General features: G+C 43.2%; 1 protein-coding gene and 1 pseudogene across 1 annotated transcript; both read right to left on the bottom strand.

Moving 5' to 3' along the window:
• LOC149862745 (olfactory receptor 10C1-like) lies at positions 1–5,948 on the bottom strand. Its single transcript, XM_090054084.1, has 3 exons — positions 5,026–5,948; positions 3,501–3,545; positions 1–130 (listed from the first exon to the last, which is right to left on the bottom strand). The coding sequence occupies exons 1-3, from the start codon at positions 5,946–5,948 to the stop codon at positions 1–3; spliced, it is 1,098 nt and encodes a 365-aa protein (XP_089910210.1).
• A 10,616-nt stretch (positions 5,949–16,564) lies between these two features.
• LOC149862744 (olfactory receptor 10C1-like) lies at positions 16,565–17,271 on the bottom strand (annotated as a pseudogene).
• Positions 17,272–17,742: the final 471 nt, after the last annotated feature.

Here is a 17,742-nt window from a genome sequence, read left to right as displayed (position 1 = left end):
TCAACAGCCACGTCGAATATTAAACCGGGTCCCGCTTCGATTTGCCGTGTGCTTCGAGTCGAAGAGGGTCTGCTTGGACTCCAGCTTGAAGCTCAGTCGAATGTTGGAGCTGCTTCGACTTCCCCATAGGCTATAATGGGGAAGGTCGAAGCAAGCTTTAACTTTGGCATTCCTTGTCTAACCTTGATGAAAATTGCAGGGATGGTAGCTCCTGTGGAGCCCACAAAGAGTGCCAAGTTTTAACAAGATTGATTTAGGGGGTGCAGAGAAACTTCACCCCAAATTCTTGAGAGCAAACCATCTGTAACTTCTATGTACAACATCACAGGGAGCTCACACTTGCAGGAATGGTTGCTCCTTAGGAACCCACAAAGCCTGCCAACTTTCAACAAGATAGGTTTGGGGGTTTGGAAAAACGGCACCCCAAATTCTTGAGAGAAAACCTTCTTTGACTTCTGTGTGGAAAGCCACAGGGAACTCAAAACTGCAGGCTTGGTAGCCCCTGAGGAGCCCACAAAGCCTACCAACTTTCACAGTGATAGGTGCAGGGTTTTGGGGGAAACTGCACCTTAGGATGCTGACAGACAAAACTCGTGATCCAGACAAAACTCGTGGCAGCACCTGTGTTGGAGGGGAAGACTGGCTCATGGATGGCAGGCTGGCTTCAGGCAGTGGATCCCCCTGTTCCACTGCCCCCCACCTCCGCTGCTCTGCCTCCGTCACTTTCTTAATAAGTACCTCCCTCCACTAACTCAGTGTCTCGCTGCCACATATGGTGCCCTTCACCCTTGGGTCACAGATGGCGGCCAGCATATGCACTGTGTTGGACCCCAAGGGCTCAAGCCTTTTCCTAAGGCCCTCCTTCAGCCTCCTCACCAGTGCCTGCACATCTGGTGAAAGCTGCCTGCCCCAGCCAGGAACATTGGCCCCCAAGAAGCTCTCCATTTGACTGTGGAGCTCCTTCACTATGGGGACCACCTGGCTGAGAGGGCATCAGCAGCACTGAGGGTCTCAGTGGCCTTGAGGAAGGGCTTGAGGACCAGCAAGATCTGGGACATGGCATCCCACTCAGCTTTGGTCAGGGGGCAGCTGAACCCAACCTCCCAAAGCAAAGCCAGCTCATGGATGGCCTTCTGTTGCTCCACCAGCCTCTTGAGCATCAGGTATGTGGAGTCCCACCGAGCCTCCACATCCTGGATGATTCTGTGTTGCGGGACATTTATCTCTGCTTGTTTGTCCCACAGCATTTTGCCCCCCTTGATGCTCCAGTGGAAGTAGCCTGCCACCTTCCTGCATCTGGAAACAAGCCTGCTGGTGTTGCTGGTGCCATCACCAGCAGCCCTGTCCCCCTCCAAGGCATCCCTCACAATCAGATGTAAATTGTGTGCCACATAGCAAATACCAGTAAAGCTGGCATCGCAGACTGCCTTGACCATATTGGCCCCATTGTCAGTGACCATGAAGCCGTGGATGAGCTCAGCCTGCCCAACGGCCAGCCACCCCTGCACCTTGCGGTTCATGGCCCCCCTTATCTCTGCTGCTGTGTGGGACTCATCCATCACCTTGGTGTGAAGGAGAGCCCACCAACGGCCTGACTGGCCACACCAGTGCCCTGTGAGGGAGAGGTACGCATGATCTCCACCCTGGCTGCTCCAGATTGTGGTGGAATGCCGGGCTAGTGGTTCTGGCACCGCTTAGGGGAGCCGCGGGCTTTGTGGAGCTGTGCGAGCGCACGGCTTGTGGGGCGGGATTGAGGTAGCTTTATAGCCGCCCTCGAGGTTTGCCGAGTTGGCACAAGTAGACGACTTAGAGTAAGTTGTTAGTGTTTCTTAATCTATAGGGTGTCTGTTGGTTCACGAGGTTCCAGAGCCAGCCCTTGCATTCCAACAGTGCAACTAGTCCAAAGCTAGGTGCGGCTGCCAGCTCCTTAAGTCCCAGAACTGGTCAACGGCTCATTGAAATGGGATGTTAGTAGTAGAAGTTATTACAGAGTAATAAGGTAAAACAAAAAGATTTTATTCACTGACCTGGCCTCACCCTCTTACGAGTAAGAGGGGAGGCCGGTTGGAACGAAGCTGCAGTAAATACAAGTATAGCGAGCGTAGGTATGCTGTCTAAGCTACGATGAGAGGCAATTGAGAAGTGGAGTCTCCAATGTTTCTTCAGTTACAGTATGCTGGATACTAAGGGGGTCTGTTGGTTCACGAGGTTCCAGAGCCAGCCTCCGCGCTCCAACACCAGAACTAATCCAATGCTAGGCGCGGCTGCCGGCCCCGTAGTCCCAGAACTGGTCAACGGCTCATGAATGGGATATACAATGCAATACTGTAACACGGTGAATCGTTGTCAGTTGTTGGATTTTCGAGGCCTTTGTCTTCGCTGGGGTACGCCCAGGCGGGGAGGCTAGGAACTGGTCTGTAGGATGATCAGGCCTACAGAGTTTTCCAGTCGTCGTCTCTGCTGCTTCCTGCTTTTTTACCTCTTTTATAGATGTTCGTTGGACTGCCTCTATGACACTAACTACGATATAAGCTAAGCATACAGAGATAGGATAATTCCTTTTACATAATAGTTACTAGGTAGATTTTCTGCACAAGTTTCGTTCCTTCAATACTGACACTTTTTAGATAAGAAGTAAAATTTACACAGTACAGGTGTGTGGCCTACTGCCAGCAGAGCATAGTACCAGGCACTTGTTTAGACTAACAGTATAAATTGCAAGGCAGCAAAAAGCGGTACCAGGCGCTTGCTTTGGTTAACAGCAAGGGCCTCAAGGTTACATAAATGTGAGAGTGCCGCATGGCAGTTACACAGAAAAGAAAAGAAATATAATATAAAATTGAAATAATATAAAACAGTTACATGCTTAATAATATAGAACAGTTACACAGATGTCCGAGGTGAAGTGTACGATCACCTGCAGATCTGCCTTGTGCAGCTCCTCCCTCAAGTGCTCCCTGCATGCTTTGTATAGGGAGGGCACCACCATCCTGCTGAAGGTGGTGTGTGCAGGTACCTGGTAGGATGGATCCAGCAGTGCCAGGAGCCACCTGAACCCTCGCCGCTCAACACAGGGGAAGGGCTGGCCATCGAGAGCAAGCATGTCCCCAATGGTCTGGGTGACCTTGCTTACATTTGCAACTGGTCCCTTTTGCCCCCGATGTTCCAGGGTGCCCTGCCTCTGCTGTGGGGGATGTGGGCTGTGGAGCGAGCGAGGACATTCCTGTGACAAAGGGGTGGTACCCGAGGAGATGATTCAGCATTCCCGAGGTGGTCATGCGCTTTGTTCCCTTGCCCCAGCTGATTTTGGCTCGGCAGTGCACGCAGATAGCAAAGGCGGGATCATCTGCCAGCTCATAATGATCCCAGACCATGCTAGTACTAGGCCTTTCCCTCTGGCGTGCGGGTGCATCTGTGAATGCTGCTGAACTCTCCCCCTCTTCAGCAGTCAGAGGCACAGCAAGAGAAAGAGCAGACTCGGCTGACCCGCTTGCCTTCACCTGTACACAGGCACCTTCTGAAGTGCCTTCTGGGAAAGACCTCGTGGCTCGAAAGGAAAAAAACCTGAGGGGTGTCGAGCACAAACTCAACGGATTCCCCCTCCTTCCCCAGAACTTCTCTTGCCAGGGCACTGAGATCCAGAGCCAGAGCCAGCTCTTCTTCTGGCGCTGGGAGGCTCAGCATAGGCAGTGACACAGCGGTGAAGCGCGCTGCTGTGCTAGCTGCAGTTATGGTGGGAAAGGTTGTGGTTATTGTGTCTGGACATGAGAGAATTTTAGATACCGGCAGTGGCTCTGTTGGCACTCTCTGCTGCTCCCCTCTCTTTACTGCTTGTAGCAGCCTCATCCCTTGTAGTGGGAGAAAAGAGGCTGCGTCTGAGTTTGGTGGGGGGAGAAACTGCAGCTCTCCTGCTTGCAACCCCCCTTGCTCCCTTTCGTGCAGACTGGCCAGTGTGGCCACCTGCCTTTACACCCCACTTCATAATGTGTTCCTTCATATGTAAACTGGAACCTCTAAGTGTGCTGTGCGCCGCAGATTAGATTTCTAGATGTTATGTAAATGTGTTTGTGCATGTAGATAATATACTGAGAAGCACTGGTGTCATGGAAAGAATGAATGATGTATAAAATATATATATATAAACTAAATTCCTATATATAGAGTAGATCCTAGGCTACTACTAACCCTATCCAATATAAGCGTAAACTAATATGAAAAGTAGCTATAAAATAAAAGCACCAAGTTCTCAGAAATCCCTGTTGCTAGCATTGCAAGCAGGGAATTTGTTGAAGATCAGGGCTTCCAGCCGTCATGGTCTGATGCAGAGGTGCTGGAGAACACCAACAGCTCAGAAACTGACCCCAAGGCAGAAAGCAGGGAGCTGAAAAACTGCTGCCTTTTATGCATTTTCTCTGGCCCTCCCCCAGAGCACTGGGATTGGAAGGGACCTCAGAGAATGCTGACAGGTCACTGGCCAGCCACACATGTCAGTCATGAAAGCACTCCTTCCCCCTCTCCCCCTCCCTCCCCTTACTTTCCTTTTTTTTCCACCCCCACAGGGAATCCAGTATAAGCAAGTCAAATATTCAACCCTTGTCGAATATTCGACCTCCTCTGTTACTATTCAACTTGCACTGTTAATATTTGACTTCCAGTATTCAGTTCGACAGCTATTCGACCAGCTGCTATTCAACTCAACTTTCACTTTTCAAGGTTGAATATGTCGAATATTTGTCAAATCAAATATTAAGTCAAAGCTTTGCACAGCCCTAGTATTTTATTACATTAATTTTCACAATGCCAAGAGACAGGAGTCACTGGATTAACTAGCCCAGGAGGCCCCCTCTTGTATTGTGTCATCTGATCCTATGTTCCTATACATCTTAAGATATACCCAATAAGGAGTATAACATTTTTATTTTTTCCCCGTTTAAAAAAAAACAACACTGAACTATTCCTCAGAGGACTATCCAAAAAAGCAAATCTCTCTGTATTTTTTAATAAAACATCTTTAGCTTTATTTTCTTAAGGGCTCTTTTCACATCCTTGTTTCTAAGACTGTATATAATTGGGTTTAATATTGGTGTGATCACAGAGTAGAATAAAGAGAGCAGTTTGTCCACATCCAGGGAATAGGTAGATTTAGGACGAATATAGATGAAAATGGCTGTTCCATAGAATATCATCACTACAGTGAGGTGTGAGGAACATGTGGAGAAAGCTCTATGCCTTCCTTCAGCAGACCTAATGTTAAGGATAGTTGAAATGATTCGAATGTAGGACACCAGAATTAGCATAAAAGGCATCATGATGACAAAGGCAGCAGCCACAATGATCTGGATCTCATTCCAATAAGTGTCTCCACACACCAGCATCAGCAGTGGCTGGATCTCACAAAAGAAGTGGTTAATCACATTAGGGCCACAGAAAGTCAGTGAGAACATGAATGTGGTATGTCCAAGAGCTACCAAGTTGCCACAGACCCATGATGCAGCAGCCAGTTGGATACACACCTTCCTGTTCATAATGGCTGTGTATCGCAGTGGGTTACATATGGCACTGTAGCGGTCATATGCCATAGCAGCTAAGAGACAGCACTCGGTTGCACCAAAAAACAAAAAGAAATACATTTGGGCAGCACAGCCAGCAAAGGAAATGGACTTATCATTTGAGTGGAGGCTGGTCAACAACTTGGGCAGGGTGACTGAAGTGTAACAGATCTCTAGGAATGATAAGTTCCTGAGGAAGAAATACATGGGAGTGTGAAGGGTGGGGTCAGCATTTATGATGAAGAGAATGAGGAGGTTGCCTAGCACTGTGATGATGTAAATGCATAGAAACAACAAGAAAATAAAAAGCTTCATGTCAGGGCGGGTAGAAAAGCCCATTATGACAAACATGGTCACAAGAGAATCATTCCCTGGCATCTCTTCTGCACCATGCTTCATCTTGGAAATTAAAGAGAAAATATATGCATTAGTTCTATATATATATATTAAGTCAAGCAAAACTATTAACTGTCTATTCATAGCGTATACACTTTTTGGTATGAAAATAAATCAGGACTGTAACTATTTTGTCTAGGGACTGCTCTCACAACAACGTAAATCTAAAACAATATAATTTAAGTTAAAGATTTTAATGTTCCTCCCAATTACACCAGCTTTAAACTGGAGTACTTCCAGGACTTCATTAAAGCATGACCGTTTTTTAAACCCATTTCAGTTAGAAAAGCATTTGGCCTAGTGAGCTCGTAAGTGTGCAAAACTGTTGAAAGATCAAAATGTAGGTCAACATATTTACAATACTACAGCAAAAGTCAAAACCCATTTTCAACTCAATCTATGTATAATAAAATTAAGAATAAAATGGTCAGAATTTGTTTGATCACCTGTTTCTCAGGTTCTCTATGGCATGGGTAGGGAAATTTTACCATTTGACATCCATTGAGAATATCGGCTGCATTACCATACTGGTCATTTCACTGAAGTCCCATCACTGAAAAGCTGGTCATGATCTTTTGAGCTCCTTTTCTTTCCTTTGTTGTTCTGTCCTGTCCTTTCATTTTTTTTCTTTGTCAGAAACTCCAATTTATAGAAGAAAAGATCATTTTTTATAGAGCTGAAATACTTTCTTTTTAACTTTTGTTTAGAAAAAGTGCTCAGCTCCACAACGATGATTTGATCAAAAAAGAATAATATATATTTTCCAGGGTAGTTAATATTTTGATGATTCAGACATTCAGGTGAGAGCTGTCAAACAGTTTTAAGTCACAGACCATATTTAGTTAGGCAAGGGATTTAAATCAATTTCCCAATAAGTGCCTTCAACCCCAACTAGTTGTTTGTTAAGAAGAGTAGAGATCCCTGTCTTTTTTTCATGTTTTTCCCCTTTTTTCCCCCCAGTCCTTCATATGAAAAAAGGGAAAAGCAAGGGACTCTTTTTTTCTGCAGACCTTAAAAAAGTAAAAGGAATTTCAAAGGGTTTCCTATGATTGGAAGACCGTATCATTCTCTCACCTAAATGACTATAAATTAATCACAGTCTGATCATAAAAAAAATTAATAAACTTTTTTCATAGTAGTAACTTTCTTTGTTAATGCCTGCCTCCATCTCAAATCATGAAGCAACTGAAATCATTAAAATTACCTATTTTTGTTCATGATGTGAGGTGAATTTAGCAAGAAATGGCATTAGACACAGTCACTTTAGAATAAAGCAAAGAACTACAGATAATTCTACTTACATTTTACACCTGGCTCTGTAGCAGCCCACATTAATTTCTCCTCTGTGTTCATTAAAGTATATGTGGAAGCATAGTGTTGATGGTTTTACTTATTTACCTAGCAGTCACAGTAGGGATCTGATACAAGAAGGTTTTCAAATAACAGAAAAATAATCATAGCCAAAAGGCATCTTTTCTTTCCTGCACTGAAATCAATAGCAGAATATTGCCTCATTCTTATGGGAATAAAACTTGAAATTGTGTCTAAGTCTCACCACCAGATTCTCAGGCAGCATATATCATTGTAGCTCCCTTGGAAGTCAGCCTGCCTGATCTTTCTATGTTGTGAGCCAGAGATACTTCACTGCTTCAGTCTATTGAACTTGCACAAGATGTAAATTAGTGCAAATATGCTGCATTCAGAAGGTTAGATCTGTTAATAATGACCTTTTAAGTATGGGAATGAAGGGTCCAATCCAAAAAAAGTACTTGGGTCTAAACTCATCATATCCCTACTTAGGCAAAATTAGGGGTTTTTAGCCACATATATAGAAATTAAGTACCTAAAAACCTTACCTAACCACTCCATTTCTATTTATGACTAGGATATTCAAAGGTGCTTTTGAAAGTTAGATGTTTGCATGCCGTTAATCCCATTAGGCTTCTCTAAAAATAAATAATTCACAGATGTACTATAATTGCAATGTTTTTATCTCTATCTACACATACACACACACATACACACACTCACACATCTGTGCAATTGCCAACTTGGATCTAGTGCCTAGATACCGCATACGGTGCAATTCAGGCACCTTAATCCTTTTTTATATCTGGCTAGTAGGTGCTTTAGGAGTTTGAGTACTTATGGGCTAGCCCTTTGTAAATGGGCTGGTGAATTTCAGTGGTGCCCTGAGATCAATAGATCGATCTATCTATCTATCTACATACTAGGGGTGTGCAAAACGGGGCTGTGTTCAATTCGGATTCAGCTGAATCAAGGGCAGTGATTTGATTAATTGATCCAGATCACTGACCTTGATTCAATTCAGCCGAATCTGAAGATTCAATGCTGATTCAGAAAATCAGTGATTGGGACATAGACATAGCTTTAAATGTTTTTCTACATTCATTGAGGTACCAGGTGCAGCTTGTGAATGCTGTGATGGTAGGGCAGATAGGGTGTTCCACAGGAGCGTGGAGGGAGGGCCTCTGCATGCTTGGCAGTGAACCTGGAAGTGGACTGGAAGTACTTCCACTTCTGGGTCTGTCAGGGAGCGTGTTGAGCCATCACCCCCCATGTTCCCCCCCAGCTCAGCAATCAGCTGCAGGGGGGCCCTGGGTGCCCCCCCAGCCCAGGAGGCACCAGTCGCTGAGCTGGGGGAGGGGCTGGGGCCCCCCCCCGCGTGCTCCCTGGTAGACCCAAAAGTGGACTAGGAGTGCTTCTGGTCCACTTCCAGGTCTTCTGCTGAGCATGCTGGGGAGCCCCCCATGCACCTGTGGGATGCTCCATCTGTCCTAGCATTGCAGCATTCATGAGCCACCTGGTACCTTGAGGTATGTAGAAAAAACATTTAAAACTGTGTCTATGTCCAAATCTTTCCGATTTGATTCAGAGGGTTCCGATTTAATTTGAGAGATTAAAGGGTCCCCTGATTCAATTTGGATTCGGAGATTCAGCCACTGAATTGGGCCAAATCTCCACCAAATCGAATCAGGGACCAAAGCTTCACACAGCCCTAATATACACACGCATTATCTATCTCTCTATTTAGATGGAGAGATAGATCAAGTGACTTATCAATCTATAGGTTTCCCTCACTTTATGTGGGTTATGTATGTGTGAATTCACTCTTATATGATGAACCTTTTTATACCAAAAAATTTATCATATGTGAGGTAAATTCACTCTTATGTGACTGATATGGTGGAAGCCCATAGTTAGCTGCTTTGTGCAGTAGATTGTGGGAGTGATACACACCAAAATATAGTCTCCTGTGTAGATCTGTGCTCCTCGCTTATTGTCTGTGACATGCATTTCTGTTTTTGCCATCCCCATTACGGTAACATTCACCACCAACCTGTGCTTGTGTTTATGTACAGTATAAAGCAATAGAAACCTGTATATAGATGTATATATATAGCTATTCAGATCTACATAGATCTATCTATATCTCTTTACTGATTAGTCCACATACTGGATAACAATCATTGTTTCTATCAGCTAATGTAGTACTACTTTCTTCTACAACAGCCATGCATATATGAGCACTTGCATTCATGCACCTTTACTATTCAGAGATTAGAATTAATACCTCTTAGCTGAAGTGAGATGGTCTGTACATACCCACATCCTCACTGAGCAGAATGGAATTGGGGGAGGGAGGGATGATGGCTTTCCATAAGGCTTGGCCAAGGGTTACCCCACACTTTTTAGAAATGAGCACTGGGAGTGTTTCCAGATCCTTGACAACCCTCTATCCTCTTGCTCACTACTAGTGGCACAGAGGTTAACAGAGGAAAATGTTTGAATGCAAGCACCTTACTGAGTGGAGGCAGGGAAAAGCTTGTATGTTTTCCCTTATGTTGTCTGGGTTCATGAGGCTGGAAGGAGGATAGTCTTACTGGGAGTGACATGGGCTGTTTTGAGATGAATGTACAGGAATGGGGAGGCCATTCCTGTACACATTGTCAAAAGGAGAAGCTGGGATATTGTGGGTGGGGAGGTGGCTGGAGGCCTGGGAACAGTTAGTGTACAACTTTGAATTCATCTCCATGTCTCTCCCATTATCTTGGAGAGGCAAGGAGTCCTTGACCTGTCTCTGTTCAAGGTTGTCTCATGGGGCACCATGGAGGCCTATGAGTATGTGAGACCCATACTGACAGTGTCATCCAAGTATGCATCCATATCAAGGGAGATGAGAGCTATGCCCACTATAGACTGGCATTTCACCATGCCTTTCCTCACAAGGGTGGAGGACAGCTCATCCAATCATGCTCATGCCCGTGGACTGCCATTTCCATGGAAATCTGTTCAAAGACCACCTGGTAGTGGTGACTGCAATGGAGGACCCACTTGTTCTCCACCTCTCAACAGATGGTTATAAGGTCCACTTCTTTGTCCTTGTTCTGGTCAGTGGTATGCTTTCAGACAACTATGAGAAGAGTTGGTGGAGCCATGGCTTGAGCTTGGGATGTCCAGTCAGGAAGTCTTCTAGATGGATAGTGTTCAATACCAGGTTCTGATGCTGCCTATGACCACATAGCTGATAGAAACAGAATGACTGGCAAGTCACATAGAGGGAAATAAAAAGGTGAGCAAGGCTCTCTTGTGACCTTTCAAATATAGATAATAGAGTTCTATAAACCATACTAGAGTGAATGCTTTGTGTTCAAAAGTGGCTGGGATTTGGGTGTAAGTGGTGCATTACGGGATGGAGGACTGCCTGGCCACTTTGTCTCTGCACAGTGGCCTGTGATAACCACACAGAGAGACTACATGATGTCCAGGGAGAAAGTGATGGCATACTTTATCACTCATATTTTGGCAGAAGCTGACCCAGAACTTGTACGTGTGTAAACTTTGGGGGAGTCACTGTTCCCCCGAGCACCGCCAGGAGTGACCAGGAATAACGGTCACAAGCTGGCAGAGGGTAGGTTTAGGTTAGATCTCAGGAGGCGCTACTTCACAGTCAGGGCGGCTAGGGTCTGGAACCAGCTTCCAAGAGAAGTGGTGCAGGCTCCTACCCTGGGGGTGTTTAAGAGGAGGTTAGATGAACATCTTGCTGGGGTCATTTGACCCCAGTATTCTTTCCTGCCATGGCAGGGCGTCAGACTAGATGATCTGCTTAGGTCCCTTCCAACCATAGAAACTATGAAACTATGAAACTTGCACTTAGGTGCAGGACAAAATGCTTTTCCCCAAAAGAAATGTGATTTTTTTTACAACCAAAGTATGCCTGTTATACTATACTCGTGTTGAAGTATTAAGGGTTGGTGAAATTCATGAATCATTAAAAAAATTCCTTTCTTTGGACTGAAATTTGTAATTTAATAGAAAAAGTATCACTGGTATGGAATCAAAAAGTGTAGCTAATTATTGGGCTTCTTTCTGTCTTTCTGAGATGTCAACCCCGCTTATAATCCTCTCTAAAGCAACATAAATCCATTGGTAATATCTAAATTAAGAATATTATTTTTAATTATTATGACCTTCAATTAAAAGATTACATACTTTAGCATTCCTACTACTAGATATTTTACTACTAATATTCACAATGAAAATAATAACCGTTTACATTAAAATTAAATTATGTCAATTGTTGTGCCCCTAACGCCGGTGCACCCTCGACCTGCGAGCCTGGGTCGGCACGACCGGCTTGGCGCGAGGAGGGGGATTTATGACCGGGCAGGTGGGTGATAACGGTGAGCAGGAGTCAGGAGGTTTTAAACACAGCATATTGGTTACACAGAAAGTTTATTTTACTTACGCTACTGATGTGCTGCAGCGTAGGCAAAGGAGTTGATTTATTCAGTTACAGCATGCAGATACCATGTTACCCAGCATTGACAGGGTGGGTAAGAGAGTTGCTTGTTACAGAGTCCGAGCGATTCACATAAGCCGTTGCAGTCTGCAGATTACCGAGAGCTCTTGATAAGAAAGATTATGACAGAGATAGAGAGATAAACAAGGATACGCCAGAAAGATATGTAGGCGGGAGAGATAACATTCGTTGTGCATAATCTGTTCTTCTTGAGTGTATACACAGCTCTCTGCTTTGGGCAGAAGTTCTTTCAAAGTTATACTTTTCGCAGGTGACCAATTACTATACACTAATCATAAATAATTAATGAGTTGGCACTTGTGCTTTCTTTGTTTGCTCAGGTTTCATAAAAAAGGGGGGTTATTTTTACTTGGGTGGTACTGGTTCTGTTTGGTCACAGGATGGCGTGCATAGCATATTTAATTTTACAACTTCATTAAATTAGTTTAATTTTTATCTGGTCACTATGGGTACAGATATCTCTCGTGCTGAATTGTCAAGGCCAGTTTCTCTCTCTTATATGGGAACTCAAGTGATTTGAAATGAGGCAAAAGAACACTGCATGTAACTAAACTAAAATAAACAGAGAGAACTCCTGGCCATTTGCTAGAGGGTTTCTGATAGCATGTGTGAATTTAAAATACCTTCCTGTTGCATTGTGTCAACATCTGTAAGGCGCATACTTAGAAGATTTCATTTTTTAAAAATTCCTCTTATCATGAATAGATTGTGACATAAGCCAGGTATTTGTTAATTCTAATGCACAGTCTTTTTCAGGGGCACATTCTCATTTACACAGTGCAACTAAACTAAAGTAACTGTTTTACCTAGTATTTACATTCATTTTATCTGCCTCTTTCCCAAGCTTCAGGATAAGCATTTTGTACCTGAAAGTGCCTAACATTTCTCACAACTATAAGACTAATCCAGTAAAGGATATTACCAGATAAAGCTTTGCTTCATATGTACAAAAGGCAACTATGTATTCAACATTCCAATATTGGCGCAATGAGAAGTGGGTATTACCTGGCTATAGATAAAGTTAAGCTGGGGATTGGAAGAAAGTTTCTATCAAAATAGTGAGGTTCTGGAGGTTTTCACCCTTCAATAGAAAGGGTAAAAAATGCAACTTCTTTTAGGGTACAGTTTGATCCATTTATAATGGAGATCATCTGATATTGTTACTTACTTTAGGAACAGACTAGATTTGATGCCCAGACAGTCCCTGCCTGTCTTGGAGAAATAATTCTCCAGACTTTAATGCTGACTGAATCATACAGTAGTGGCCCTACCTTGTAGCTCAATGCAGAGAGGAAATCTGTTGTATAACACACCTAACAGATATTTGTGACTGTACATGGAATCCACCTTGTGAAAGGATTGAATTCTACATATGGAACCAAAATCTGCTCAAACACTTTACAACTGTTGTGAAGTATTAGCTCTTTAGTTGACAGGTTACATTGTTTTGAGTCTAATGCTCTGTGGTATGGTAGAAAGCAATCAGGGCTCATAGACAGAGGTGATATGTTTTATTAGACCAACAAGATTTCTGCAAAAAAACCCCAAAACTTTAATTGCACAAACACCATTCATCAGGCATCAGAGAAAAGATTGTAAACGTTCTCCCGGGTAGAAATGAAAGTCCATATTTCATAAGATTTCACAGAGGAGTCAATACATGAACAACTCCTCTGGGCAGTTCTTAGCTGGTGAGGAGCCTCAGGTCTCCTGTGAGGCCGTGGTAATGCCTTAGACAAAGGCAGCAACAGGATTTCAGGTCTGACCAGAAAAGCAGGAAGGGCAGTTTTTATATTTCAAAGAGGGCAATTATCACCTTTCTCAGGTCCGGCTCTATCTGTTTTGTTCTCCTCAGAGCAAGAGAGGCTGAGAGATTTTCTTCCCCTCCCCAGAGGCGGGATGATGGTGGGGAGGGCAGAGACATGCTGGTTCACTGCTTTTGCGCATTCTGTTGCCCATTAATCCCAAGCCACAGCCCCCACCAACCCTGCCAGTGCACCTCACTTCCAACCTGCTGTGTCCCCTGCAGCCTCTAATTGCCCTCCTCCTGGTCCCACCAGTGGAGCAAAGCATACCTCTTGTGTTCTGGGAACTGTAGTTCTACGTAATGGTATTTGGGGTCCATTTGCAACATGACCTCTGGTTGGTATTCTGGGAACTGTAGTTCTACCTAGCTGCAGCCATGTTGAAAGAGAACCAGGGGAGGAAATTAAAAAAAACCTGCCCAGACACTGGCCATGGAGTTCCCTGCTGCCCTCAGAGGCAACCCCCACCCCTCCTGCCCTGTAGCTGCCCCAGCCTCTGCCCTAACCAAATGTTAGGGATTTTGCTTTACTTGGCTGGTGGGAGCAGGGACAGGGCAATCTAAGCTAGATTGGTATTTGGCTTTCCCTGCTGGAATTGCAGGGAATTACACATGGGACTTCATTCATTTGAAAGGCTGTGGTGTGTTAACACAAACGCAACACACCATAATAACCTGGGTTAAAATGTTTAAGGCAAGGTAAATTAATAAGGATCAAATGCTGTGGTGCATACAAATGCCCATATACATTAAAGCACACATGTAGATGTGCCCAGTATTTATCAGTACATATACAACTAATATGCAGGCTGTGCTAAACCATTTCTCCAAGCAGGCATCTTCAAAAGTTGACTTTGTACCCACCAGATCCTTAGCCTGAAGGGTGCCTGTGTAGTTAGGCTTTACAGACTCCTAACAAAGCTGCTTTATAAGGTTCATTGTTAAGTTTGGTGTTAGAAAATCCTGAACACCTATAATAATGTCAGGAAGTCTGAGGACTGGGGTAATTTGGTAGAGATATTATGTTTTGCTAAGTATGTCTGCTGTAGATAAAATTGTTTTGATCCATGCATAAGAAGAGGTTATGGTTAGACCACTGAGGGAAAGCAGTGGCATAGGGCTGGGTCTGAGGACAGGAGCCATATTACCAAATCCAGAGGGAAATCCAGGGGAAGTATCCATAACACAGTTCAGGTTCAGGATCCAGGGATCAGATGCCAAGTACCAATCCAAGGGATAATCTAGGGGGTGAAGTTTAAGAGCAGAACCAAACCAGGTCAGGAGATAGAAAACAGACCCACAGGAAATCCAAAGGCAGTTCCAGAAATAAGCCAAAACCAAGGGGGCCTGTACACAAGTGCAGAGGCTGCTCCTATGCAGTGTAATTACATGCATCAGAGCAGACTCTATTAATCAAGGTTGCTGGAGCATGGTAATGATATGTATCACGTATCAGCATCTCTGTACTTCAAAATGGCAGTGGGGACACTTTATCTAAAGCTCCTACCACCATTTTGAAGTGTTGCATGCTGATACACAAGATGCTAGAGACATTTTAACTATAGTGACTCTTGGAACTGCTCTAATTAAAATGCCTTTCCCTCCCTACCCGCACCCCTGGAGCATGTGTAAAACCCAGAGAAGACCAGAGTGAAGGCACTAGGAGTCTTGCTACAGTAGAATGGTTGGCTGGCCTGGCTGATGCTAAATGGTTAGACAGCACTCCCATGACCCAGTCAAGATGCTCGCTGTTCCTAAACTGGGCTAGAATTCACTAGTTGAGGTTTACTGCAGGTGTAGCTATTGAGGTACTTGGCTCAGGCTGCCCTGCCTGATGATTACAGTCCCTGACACTGCCTAGCATTGGCAGAAGCATTTACATTCAGACAGCAGTAATGAAATCAAGTGACTTCATGGCTCATTATAAGCTACCTGATTCCTTCTAAATTCTTCACCCCACAAGTGTTAATTATACGATTTCCTTTTTAATGGTCTTTACTGGTTCCACTAATCAAGCTATTCTTTGTTTTAGAGTTCTGCTGCTTGTTAGCTGCTCCTGGTAACCTAGCTCCTATTTCACAGCCCTACAGGCATTTTTTTTTAGTTTTAGCTAGAAACAATAACTCAGGTGTGGAAATAACTTTCAGTGAAGTATCAAATATACAAGGTACACAAGAAGGCTAGATTTTGTTTTATTAATCTAGAAAAGAGATGCACATGTAATTCTAATGACTACAGGACTAAATAAACAGTATTTTTAAATTATTTTTGACTAGTTAATTGCATTTTTATACCTAATGTATAGCAAATTAATACACATTCCAATAAAGTTTGGGTTTTTTTGCTTCAGTAGTAAACTGAATAATATAACCCAGGACCCCTAATGTATTAGCTAAGTTTCAAACATCACGGTTCCCATTTTCTTTAACAAAAAATAATAGACAATGGAAAACATAGAACCCATGCATTTTTTATTAAACCATTAAATATAGCAAAAGGTTATGATTTTTATGAGACGAGATCATGAGAAATATGCCATAACAATATTGATTTCAGTAGAATATATCTCTATGGTAATACAAATGCATTAAGTTTTCCTTGCCAACTGCCTAAACTAAATAAGTGTAACTAACTCATATTCAGTAATTTCAACTCTACACCAGTTATAGGCTGGCTCACTGACTTCAGTGTTGTGAAAGGTGGGCTACAGCAATTCCAGTTGGTGACTGGACACCACTGATTAAAATTAAGCCACAGTAATGTAAAACACCTAGGTATCTGCTCAAAGAGACTCAGTGATTAAGATTAGAATATATACTGGGGGTCTGGTTCAGCCTATGTTGCCTCTAATGTAAAACCAAGTTAATTCCTTCTAAAATGAATGGTGCCAGAATAATGTAAAAAAATCATCATTTTGCAGCAGTCCTCACACAAGAATTTTAAGGATATACTTATCTTCCATCTCTCTCTTTATGGCCATAAGGAAAATACTTTCTTATATTGTTTCTTAAGGGCTCCTTTTACCTCTCTATTTTAAAAACTGTAGATCATAGGATTTAACAGTGGAGTCACAATGGCATAAAATAAGTAGTTTGTCAACATGTGGAGTAGTAGCTGGATTTTGGTTGTAAATACATGAAGCCAGCTTTGCCATAGAAGAGAAACACCACCATCAGATGTGAGGAACAAGTGGAAAAGACCTGCCTTCAGCTGAGGATATCTTAAGGATAGTGGCAAGGATGCAAACGTAGGGAAAAATGATCATCAGGAAAAGGGCTGTGATGGGAAACACAGCCATTGTAATGACCTGAATCTCATTAAAGAAAGTGGTCAATGTGGCTTCCACAGAAAGGCAATCTTAATATAAAGTTGTGTGTCCTAGTCCCATTGCTAATCTACAAGCCCATGACCCAAGTAGCAATTGTGCACAGAGTGTTCATGTCATAATGCCTGTGTAACGCAAAGGGTTGCATATTGCCATGTATTGGTGAAATGCCATTGAAGCCAGGAGGCAGCACTCTGTGACTGAAGAAAAGGAAGAAAAACATCTGCATTGCACATTCCATAATGAAAACACCCATTTTCTCCCTCAACAGGTTCTCCAGCATCTTTGGAATGCTGGTTAAGGTGTAGCAAACCTCCAAACAGGACAAATGCATTTGGATGTCATTTGACATGTCACTTCACATTAAATATCAAATGTTAAATATGTTGTATTATGTTCTTTGAAAATAAACAAACACTGCAATGACAAAAATAACAACCTGGGTGAAGAATGTGTATTTCCGCTAGTATATAAATATATGATTGAACATTTCTTGAATTTTAGAAGGTGGGATGGGGGGAGGGTGAACATATCTTAATTATTTTGATTTGTCTAGAGGACAATAAATATTAAAAACATAACTTATTTGAAGATCTACTTTTTCATTTAAAAATTTAAAGAAGATGTAATGTGGTGGAAAAATACCAACTGTAGAAGAGGTAGAGACCAATCCATGTATAGGCAGAGAAGCAGACAGGAGAGAAATCAAGAGGGAGTATTCCTCCATAATTCTGAAAGGAAGACACTCCCATGGGAAAAGGGAGGACTTAGGGTGCAGACAGAAGTGACAGTTTTTGCCTGTTCTGGCCAGGGTGCTTGAACT

The sequence above is a fragment of the Crocodylus siamensis genome, chromosome 6 (assembly GCF_052110815.1).
Source record: "Crocodylus siamensis isolate JL-2025a chromosome 6, ASM5211081v1, whole genome shotgun sequence".
Taxonomy (NCBI): Eukaryota; Metazoa; Chordata; order Crocodylia; family Crocodylidae; genus Crocodylus; species Crocodylus siamensis.
Note: the sequence above shows the minus strand (reverse complement) of the source record. Positions and strands in the feature narration are given on the sequence as shown.